The sequence below is a fragment of the Mandrillus leucophaeus genome, unplaced genomic scaffold, assembly GCF_000951045.1.
Source record: "Mandrillus leucophaeus isolate KB7577 unplaced genomic scaffold, Mleu.le_1.0 Scaffold192, whole genome shotgun sequence".
NCBI lineage: Eukaryota > Metazoa > Chordata > Mammalia > Primates > Cercopithecidae > Mandrillus > Mandrillus leucophaeus.
Genome location: NW_012101943.1, coordinates 3,097,698 through 3,109,010, shown reverse-complemented (window position 1 = coordinate 3,109,010; position 11,313 = coordinate 3,097,698). Strand labels below are relative to the sequence as shown.

Here is an 11,313-nt window from a genome sequence, read left to right as displayed (position 1 = left end):
AAATTAAAAATTAAATTTAATTTAATTTAAAAAGTTTTAAACAGCCATTTATTATCATTTTAATAGCCTGAATTTCCATATCTCAAAATCATTTAAAATATGGACTGCTGGCCAGGTGTGGTGGCTCACGCCTATAATCCCCAGCACTTTGGGAGGCCAAGGCAGGCGAATCATTTGAGGTCAGCAGTTCGAGACCAACCTGGCCAACATGGTCTCTACTAAAAATACAAAAAGTAGCCATGCGTGGTGGCGGGCACCTGTAATCCCAGCCACTCAGGAGGCTGAGGCAGAAGACTCACTTGAATCCAGGAGGCAGAGGTTGCAGTGAACTGAGGTCACACCACTGCACTCCAGCCTGGGTGATAGAGCAAGTTTCTGTCTCAGAAAAAAAAAGAAAAAAGAAAAAAGAAAAAAATATACATACATATATATATATATGAATAAATAAAATGTGTACTGCCCAGAGTAATACATAATGCACTAAACTAAAATGAATTCCATTTTTATACAAAACCACTCAAATTCATAAATACCATTCCTTTCTCTTCCTAACCATTCAAACAGTCCAACACCATCCTCTTCACTACATGCAGAAAACATAAATATCTACCTATAAAGAGTATCCTCAGGGCCAGGTATGGTGGCTTACACCTGTAATCCCAGCACTTTGGGAGGCTGAGGTAGGAGGATCACTTGAGTCCAGGAGTTCAAAACCAGCCTGGGTATCATAGCAAGACCCCCATCTCTACAAAAAATAAAATAGTTAGCCAGGCACAGTGATGTGCACCTGTAGTACCAACTACTTGGGAGGCCGAGGTGGGAAGATCACTTGAGCCCAGGAGTTTGAGAGTGCAGTGAGCCGTGTTCATGCCACTGCACTCCAGCCTGGGTGACACAGCAAGACCCTCGCTCAAAAAAAAGAGGGAGGGTACCCTCAAATTGGCTTTACAAAGATATTTTCTCAAAGATCACACAAAAAAAATCAATGAAAAGAAAGATGAAGTCACCTGCTTATCGTCGTGCTCTATGAATTTCGGCAAAGCACAGCCTGATTTTCAGGGCTGATTCCTTTTAGGCCCTGTACATATGGGCTATCTGCTTTCATAACATATTAATGATGAATCACTACATTTCAATTCAGACATTTTAATCTTTTCTTGCATGTGTTATTCTGAGTCAGGGTGTTGCCACAATTGTCTCACCTTAGATTAAGTTTTTGCTAAAATAAAGCAGACTGTATCAGTTAATTAGGCCATTCTACTGTCTCTATCTGCCTCTAAGAAAAGGTTCTGAAACAAAAATAATAATAAAAACTTTCTTATGAGCAGTGATCCTGAGCCTCTTATATTACATGAAATCTCTTTTCTCGTATTACTCCAGGGATCATTAAGCACATGTGAATTTTGTGAAATACGAGTTTGCTTGCTGTGTGACAGCCCTTGGTTCAGTAGTACTTCATGCAGATAATATTGTCCATCAACTCTTTTTCTCAAATAGCTAATAATCCTGCTATGAAAGCAAAGGTGCCTTCAGAAATATATACAAGTGTCTGCTTTCTTTTCTGCCTTCCTCCCTCCTTTCCTTTTTTCCTTTAACAACTTAGGCTGAAAGAATCATTACAAATTCACTGATAACAATATGGAACTTAACTTTGGGAAATCTATTCATTTTGCCATAAAGCCTTCATCTTATAGGCACGGGAACTTCTTGGCTGATATCTCTTGAGGGTACCTGGCTAATGTGAACAGACTACCCAGCATCACCTTGACATTACAGTATTGGCTTTCCACCAGTCCCCCTAGACAGCAATGTGTCCAGCGCCACAATTCCTCTAAATACATCATGAAAGGAAATCATTCAGACTGACCAGTGCATGTATATCACATTTACATTGCAAAACAGTCCATACTATTCTCCAATTGGAAAGCAGATTGTACAACTACTATAATTCAAAACATGCTATAAGAAACCACTCATTTCTCAGTAATTTGCTAATTATTTTGAGCTACTTATGAGCCTGAGATCACTAATATTACTTAAAGATGTCCATCCATATTCTGGATGTGAAAACTTGCTATGGGTTGAACAGGTTAAGGCTAAGATTTAATGAATTTTCCAGGAAAAGTTGTTAAGGAAACTCCCTCTTTCAAACTGTTCTTTGAAGTGTATCAAAGAGGGTATGGAACAATACAAAGAAAACTGTCCTAGTCAAAACCCAGCTCCGCTGCTCACTAGCTGTGGGACTCTGGGCACGTAATTCATTCTTTCTGAGCCACAGCTTCTTTCTCAATTGTCAAAGATTTTTCTTAAATCTACCTCATAATGTGGTTGTGAGGATCAAATGAGATAATGTATGCAAAAGTGCTACATAAGTTATAGCATGCTATATAAAAGTCAAAATGTCCACTCTGTTGTGGGGAAGAAAATATTACTTGATATGTGTAATAATTATAATACTACAAGTGCTCAAAGAGATACTACAGGAGAACAGAGGAGGGAGCACATTATCTCAGCCTAAGAGAGAGCGGGGCTCACAGAGGAAACTGATTCTAATTGACCTGGGAATGGATAAAGGATGTATGAAGGATGGATGGGAGGATGATTTCTGCTGCTGGAGGAGGGGCCGGGGGAGCTACAAGGGAAACAATCTGAATGAAAGAACACAGGCTGGCGGACCAGGGAGAGTATGGCCCCTAAAGGAACCGTGGGCCTGGAGCACAGAGTGCTTATGGGGCATGGTGGGAGATAAGAGCAGAGAGAAAGGCAAGCACTGGACCAGCAAAAGCCTGAACCATGCCAAGAAGTCTGGACTTCATTCCACACATGATAGGGAGCCACTGAATAGAAATGTTAAAACAAAACAAACAAATGAAAAAGCAGAAAAAAAAAACCAGACGTCTGGTTTACAATTTTTTCCTATATATCATGAAGTTTCTACTCCAGCCATGTGCTCTTGGACAAGAAATAACTTTGAGACTAAGATTTTGGCCATAAATATAGAAAAAGAAAGTACGATGTACATATTGAGTCCCTAGTCTGTGTGAGGCACTGTGCTAAGCCCCTTTGTCTCCCTTACTGTTCATCTTCAAAATGCAGCTGCAGTGTGGGAACTCTCATTCACATTTTACAAATGAGGAAACTGAGACTCAAAAGATGAAGTCTCTCCTCCAAGTTCAAAGAACTAGTGATTGGCAGAGCCAACATTAGAAATTTGATTTACCTATTTTATTGCAGCCAAAACATCACATGCAACCAAAACATCATAGAAAAACAAGAATTTTTTTCCAGTTAAATGAAAGCTTGATTCCAACCACATCTGAATATTCAGACACTATTTTTTAAGTCCTTACTGAAAATTTTAAAAATTCTTACCTCAAGTATAACCTCTCAACAATTTAAATGTTTCTTACTCTATACAAATTATACAATAATTACTTTGAAAAGGCTGATACATACAGATACTGTCTATTCTAACAGCTATTGATTTCCATCTCAGCTCAAAATATAGAAGCAAATCATTCAAAACAGATTTTTTTTTGCCAAATCACTCAATATGGCATCAAAACAGATCTTTAATTTAAAGGAAAATATCAGAAAAAAAGTAATTTTGACATCTTTACCATAAATGACTTAGAATCTATGACTTTAAGTAACATTCTAAAAATGCTGCACAATACTGCCCATAATCTTAAAATTACTTTAAAATACATAGTTGCATAAATATTTTCAAAGAAATAGCCTTATTTCTTTTATATTAGCTAACTTTACTCAACTCCAAAATTTGCTTCATCAACAAAGGTAGAAGGTCTAGTGGCTAGTGAATTTTCAAAGTACAACACAAACATTGCCAAACTCCACAAGAAGTACTTTTTTAAAAATGACAGCCCTTATATACACGCACACATGATTCACATGAGTGAAAGGTCACTCATTTATAATATTACCTCTCTTCCTATCAGGACAAAATAAGGATGTGCATTCATTCATTCATTCATTCGAGATGGAGTTTCGCTCTTGTTGCCCAGACGGGAGCGCAGTGGTGCAATCTCAGCTCACTGCAACCTCCGCCTCCCAGGTTCAAGCAATTCTCCTGCTTCAGTCTCCCAAGTAGCTGGGATTACAGGCATGCACCACAACACCTGGCTAATTTTGTATTTTTAGTAGAGACAGAGTTTTCCCATGTTGGTCAGGCTGGTCTCAAATTCCTGACCTTGGGTGATCCACCTGCCTCAGCCTCCCAAAGTGCTGGGTGGGATTACAGGCATGAGCCACCGTGCCCGGCTGTGCATTTAAAAGAAGCTACACAAAAAGATACGAAGTAAGTACAAACAATGCCAAGCAAACTACAGTTTACTATTTAATTTTCACTGCAAATAAAATACATACACTCAGTAAGAAACTGGAGATAGTAAACTCCTTCCAGGTATTCCTTACTTTCCCAGAGAGCTAAGACAGAAATAAAGACATTTAAATATACTAAAAGGTTTCTACAGTTGGAAAAATACAGATATATTTATCTCCATAAGAGAGACAGAAATCAGTATGATTCGCAACTAGATAAAAATAAGGTTTCCACAGTTTCTGTAGGTGTTACCCCCACCCAATCTTAATTACCTTGCAATGAAATATGGAGATCGTCGATGGCCCAGGAAACCTGTTCATCTTCAGTGGGAAGCTCAGGACTAGACGCCATTCTTTGACTTAATGGCGATTATATCATGTCCATCTCAACTGAAGAAGTGAACTGAAAGTGAAATGGATAAATGTTCATTAATAACTTTGCAGCTCTGTTTCTAGTAAACATGCATTGCCAGAAAACAGCAGCAACCAAACACTGTCCTCCAAAACAAGTATGGCTTTCTAGTGTGTGTTTCCGTGGTTCATGAAGAACAAAGTAACTACGCCTTCTTTTTGAATCATAATCAAGATTTTGCCCTATGACCTATTCATGCCATTTGGAGCTGCTTTCAGAACTCCAGAAGAATTAGCATTGTGGATTCTATACCAGTGATGAAAAGGAAAGCCAGGCAATTCGATGTAATAACTTGTCTAGAGGAAGGAAAGTTGACACAAACTGATATCTTAGGCGTTAGTGTTACGTGATTGTTAGCCTTCAACTTCAAGGATATTTTTTTAAAACTTTTTTTTTTAACTTAGTTCCTTTTCTGCCCCAGTTATGTTGCCATTTACTGGAAACAATAAGAGTTGAGCCTGCATAGCTTGAAAAGTGAAACTAAAAATCTAATATATCAAAAAGAATATTTTAATGAGTTATCTAATATATTGAATTATTTTCCCAAGGGCTTATTTTTCCACCTACACATTTCTTCCCCTCGCCCCACCTTGATTCTTAAAGAACCCCTCCAGTGAGAGCAGTTTTTACTCCATACTTCTCTAAAAGCATTGCTTCATGTATTTATTTACCACTATTAGTTTCTGTAGGATGAGTATAAAACACTGACTTCTCCCATATGGATGATTAAATAATAAAATAAACCTAACCAAGCATATAAAAATATAAAGTAGATTGGGGGTATACATAGGGATGGATAACTACAGCTTTGTGATCAAGCAAGCATTGCAAAATATTAATGTTAGAATCTATGTGTTTACCATATAGGTATTCACCTTTAAATTCCTTTAACTTTGCTGTATACTAGAAATTTTACATAATAAAATGCTGGGGTGGGAGGGAACTAAAAGATAAATATAAGGCCAACAGCTAGATACAATCAATCATATTAAATATTAAACAGAACACTTCAAAAAATACAAAGAATAAAAATCATTAAACAGTCCCTTCTAGTTCAAAAATCTTTCAATCCTGCCTGCCCCCTCTGTTTATCATCCACATCCCTTTTTTATCTCTTGCATGGATCACTGTTGTTAAAGATTTCAGCTACCAAATCAACTTGACTAATCAATGATTAATTTCTTTATCCTCTGAATTAAGATGAATCACAACCAGCCTGAGGTAAAAGAGTTGCTATGTGGAATTGAGAGATTCTAACCAAAAGGAAAGGCTGTTTATTAGTTCACCATGAGCCTTGGCAACCTGATGAGTGATAAAGATACAAACATCCTCAACTTTGTGATGTACTGAGGACCTCCACCACCCCTTCCCATACTCTGGGGTTCCTGAACCCAAAGTGGAGACAAAGCACTTCTTCATTTTGGTACCCTAAGGATTGAATTCTAGAATGAATTTTCTAAGGGCACACACTATTCCATGTCATCGCTATTTAAAAAAAAAAAAAAGGATAATAGCAATAGTAGAAACCATTTATACAGTACTTACTGTATACAGGCACTGTTTTAAGCACTTTGTATATACAATCTCATTTAATCTTTATAAAAATGGTAAGAGTTAGGAACTATAGTTATCTCCACATTTGAAAAGACAAAGCTTAGATGCACCACAATTGTCTAAGGACACACAGCTAATAAATGATGGAACCAAGACTTGAATCCAGGTGGTGTGGGCTTCAGAGTTCATGCTCTAAACCAGCACACGATGGTGCCTCCTAAGGTGAGCGAGTGTGCCACATGTCATTTATTTTTGTTTTCATTCATTTGCACAACAAATAATCATATAGGCTGGATGCTGCTCTCAAGAGATTCAATCCTCTGAGAATGATAAATGAACACAATATGAAGCAAAATCCTCTAATAAACAAGTACAGAAGGTACTCTGAGAGCAAAGGAGACGGCATGCCCTGTCACTTGAAGCTGGAGATGGATGCGACTGTCAGGAGTTGCAGTGGACTGAGTTCTCACATCCCCCAAAGTCCACATGTTGAAATCTAATCCCCAATATCATGGTATTAGAAGGTAGGGCCTTTTGGAGGTGATCCTCATTAATGGGATTAGTGCCCTTATACAAAGAGGCCCAGCCCGGGCACAGTGGCTCATGCCTGTAATCCCAGCACTTTGGGAGGCCGAGGTGGGCGGATCATGAGGTCAGGAGTTCGAGACCAGCCTGACCAACATGATGAAACCCCGTCTCTACTAAAAATAGAAAAATTAGCCAGGCGTGGTGATGCGCACCTATAATCCCAGCTACTCGGGAGGCTGAGGCAGGAGAATCGCTTGAACCAGGAAGGCAGAGTTTGCAGTGAGCCGAGATCGCACCACTGCACTCCAGCCTGATTGACAGAGTAAGACTCTGTCTCAAAAAATAAAATAAAATAAAATAAAATAAAATAAAATAAAATAAAAATAAATAAAAGAGGCCCAAGAGAGACCCCTTACCCCTTCTACCATGTGAGGACAGACTGAGAGGATAGCCATCTATGAGGAAACAGGTCCTCATCAGACATTGAATCTTCCGGACTTGATCTTGGATTAGATTTCTGTCATTTACAAACTACCCATTTTATGGTATTTTTTTATAGCAACTCAAACAACCTAACAGTGTACTTTTTACAAAATAGCATTTCATACCAAATAGTCCTATTAGCATTAGCATTATTTGGACAGTACCTTGAATTTGGTAAGAATGTCTCTGAGAAGATCCAAATCAGTATAATCAGAAATGACAAAGATGATATTACAGCTGATCCCTCAGAAATACAAAAGATTCTCAGTGAATACTACAAACAACTCTATGCACACAACTTAGAAAATCTAGAGGAAATGGATAAATTCCTGGAAACACAATTTCCCAAGATTGAACTGGGAAGAGATTGAAATCTTGAGTAGACCAATACCAAACTCTGAAGTTGAATCAATAATAATTTTTTTAAAAACCTACCAACCAAAAAAAGCTCTGGACCAGATGGATTCACAGCTGAATTCTACCAGAAGTGTAAAGAAGAACTGGTACAAATCCTACTGAAACTATTCCAAAAAATCAAGGAGGAGGGACTCCTCCCTAACTCATACTATGAAGCCAGCATCAGCCTAATACCAAAATTTGGCAAAGACACAACTAAAAAAGAAAACTTCAGGCCAATATCTCTGATGAACATAGATGCAAAAATTCTCAACAAAATACTAGCAAACTGAATCCAGCAGCACATAAAAAAGTTAATTCATCACGATCAAGTAGGCTTTATTCTTGGGATGCAAGGTTGGTTCTAACATATGCAAATCAATAAATGTGATTCACCACATAAACAGAATTAAAAGCAAAAACCCTATGTCATCTCAATAGACACAGAAAAGCTTTTTATATAATCCAACATTTCCCTTTATGATTTAAAAAAATCCTCAACAGACTAGGCATCAAAGGAACATACCTCAAAATAATAAGAGCCATCTATGAAAAAACCCACAGCCAACATCATACTCAATGGGCAAAAGCTGGAACAATTCTCCTTGAGACTCAGAACAAGACAAGGATGTCCACTCTCACCACTCCTATTCAACATAGCACTGGAAGCCCCAGTCAGAGCAATCAGGCAAGAGAAAGAAATAAAAGGCATCCAAATAGGAAAAGAAGAGGTCAAACTATCTCTCTTTGCTGATGATATGATTCTATACCTAGAAAGCCCTAAAGACTCTGTCAAAAGCCTACTAGAACTGATACGTGATTTTAGCAGGGTTTCAGGATATAAAATCAATGTACAAAAATGAGTAACATTTCTATACACCAGTTAACATCCAGGCTAAGAGTCAAGAACATAATCCCATTTACAATAGCCACAGAGAAAATGAAATATCTAGGAACACAGCTAACCAAGGAGGTGAAAGATCTCAAGGAGAGTTATAAAACAGTGCTGAAAGAAATCAGAAATGAAAGAAAGAAATCAGAAATCAGAAATAAAGGGAAAAACTTTCCATGCCCATGAAGTAGAAGCATCAGTATCACTGAAATGAGCATACTATCAAAGCAATTTACAAATTCAATGCCATTCCTATCAAACTATGAACATTCTTCACAGAATTAGAAAAAACAACTCTAAAATTCATATAAAACCAAAAAAGAGCCCAAATAGTCAAAGCAATCCTAAGCAAAAAGAACAAAGCCAGAGACATCACACTACCCAATTTCAAAATATACTCTATGGCTACAGTAACCAAAACAGTATGGTAGTGATACAAAAACAGACACAAAGACCAATGGAACAAAATAGAAAACTCGGAAATAAAGCTGCACATTTCCAACCATCTGATAGTAACAAGACTGACAAAAGTAAGCAACGGGGAAATGAGTCCCTATTCAATAAATGGTGCTGGGATAACTGTCTAGCCATATGCTGAAGAACAAAACTGAACCCTTCCTTATCTCTCACCATAAACAAAAATTAACTCAACATAGATTAAAGATTTAAATGTAAGACCTCAAACTATAAAAATCCTGGAAGAAAATCTAGGAAATACCCTTCTCATCATAAGCATTGACAAAGAATTTTTGGCTAAGTCTCCAAAAGCAAAAGCAACAAAAAACAAAAATTGACAAACGAGACCTAATTAAAGAGTTTCTACACAGCAAAATAAACTATCAACAAAGTAAACAACCTACAGAACGGAAGAAAACATTTGCAAACTATGCACTGACAAAGGCTAATATTCAGAATCCACAAGGATCTTAAAGAAATCAACAAGCAAGTCAACCCCATTAAAAAATGGGCAAAAGACATGAATAGACACTTCTCAAAAGAAGACTTACAAGTGCCCAACTAACATGAAAAAATGCTTATCATCACTAATTATCAGAGAAATGCAAATAAAAAACCACCAAGATATACCATCTCACACCAGTCAGAATGGCTACTACTAAAAGTCAAAAAACAACAGATGCTGGTGAGGCTGCAGAGAAAAGAGAATGCTTATAAACTGTCAGTGGGAAAGTAAATTAGTTCAGCCACTGTGGAAAGCAGTTTGCAGATGTCTCAAAGAACATAAAACAGAGCTAACATTCAACCCAGCAATCCTATTACTGCATATATACCCAAAGGAAAACAGATCTTTCTACCAAAAAGACACGTGCACTCGTAAGTTTATTGCCACGTTACTCACAATAACAAAGACATGGAATCAGCCTAGGTTCCCATCAACAGTGGATTCAATAAAGAAAATGTAGTGCATACACACCAATGGAATACTAAAAGTCATTAAAAAGATTAAAATCATAGCCTTTGCAGCAACATGGATGGAGCTGGAGGCCATAATCCTAAGCGAATAAACACAGGAACAGAAAGCCAAATAATATAAGTTTTCACTTAAAAGTGGGAGCTACACATTGAGAACACATAGACATAAACATGGGAACAAAAGACACTACAGACTTCCAGAGGGGAAGGAGGGGGGCATGGGTTGAAAAACTACCTAGTGGGTCCTATGTTCACCACCTGGTTACAATACACCCGTGTTACAAACCTGCACATATGCCCTCTGTATCTAAAACAAAAGTTGAAATTTTAAAAAATATATAGAATGTCTCGAAATTAAAAAAAAAAAAAATGGCCATTTAATTGAATATTAATCAAATATAAGGTATCAGATACAGGAGAAAGAAACATTTGTTGTATTTATATTAAAAATAAAAATAGAATAAAGACAATTTGGTAACTGGAGAATCAAGAAGTATTCCTGTCCTCAACTGGCATGTGGAATTCACTGTATTGTATATTAAAGATGTAGGAAAAGACCAGGCACATGCCTATAGTCCTAGCTACCCAGGAGTCTGAGGTGGGAGGATTGTTCAAACCCAGAAGTTCAAGGCAACCCTGGGCAACACAGAGAGACTACCTCTAAAAAGTAAATAAATATAAATAAACAAATAATAAAGGTGTCAGAAAAAAATCAGATAACATAGTACCCCCCAAAAACCAGTCTAGACCTTAAAATAGCTGGATGTCTAAGAAGTTTCTGTTTTTAATCATGAAAATTTATTAGCAAACAAGGCAAAAGATATATTCATAATTTTTTTTACCCCCTGGACAATTTCTTAGAGCTTCTAGAAATGTCTATCAAAAGCAAAACCAAACTTTGAAGACTGAATCAATTGGAAGTGTTAGATTATTGACCCAAATACTGTTGTAGTACAATTATTTGTCAAAACATGTTACAGAGGCCATGAGGATATAACTGAAGAGACTTACTGATGACATTTCCAACACAATTGTTTTTGGTGAGAAACTGCTGACATTTCTAGGGAGGAATTTACCTATCAAATAGGACTCACGAGAAACTGGAACACAGTAGAAAAGAAAAGCTTCAAGGGACTTCTCAGGATTTGAATTCAGAAGCTAGAAAGGCTTTGAAAAAGGAAGGCAGAAGAAAGAGTGAAAGGCCAGGTGCAGTGGCTCGTATCTGTAATCCCAGCACTTAGGAAGCCAGAGGCAGGAGGACTGCTTGAGACCAGGA

The 11,313-nt window shown here is 37.4% G+C and overlaps 1 protein-coding gene across 1 annotated transcript in view; it reads right to left on the bottom strand.

The window, feature by feature from the left end:
• The window catches only part of SYNE2 (spectrin repeat containing, nuclear envelope 2), a 405,169-nt gene that overhangs the window by 317,954 nt on the left and 75,902 nt on the right, over nt 1-11,313 (bottom strand). Inside the window, exon 2 of the mRNA XM_011978327.1 lies at nt 4,615-4,744. Coding sequence (XP_011833717.1) covers nt 4,615-4,693 — 79 coding nt within the window. The 5' untranslated portion in view covers nt 4,694-4,744. The remainder of the gene's footprint in view (nt 1-4,614; nt 4,745-11,313) is intronic.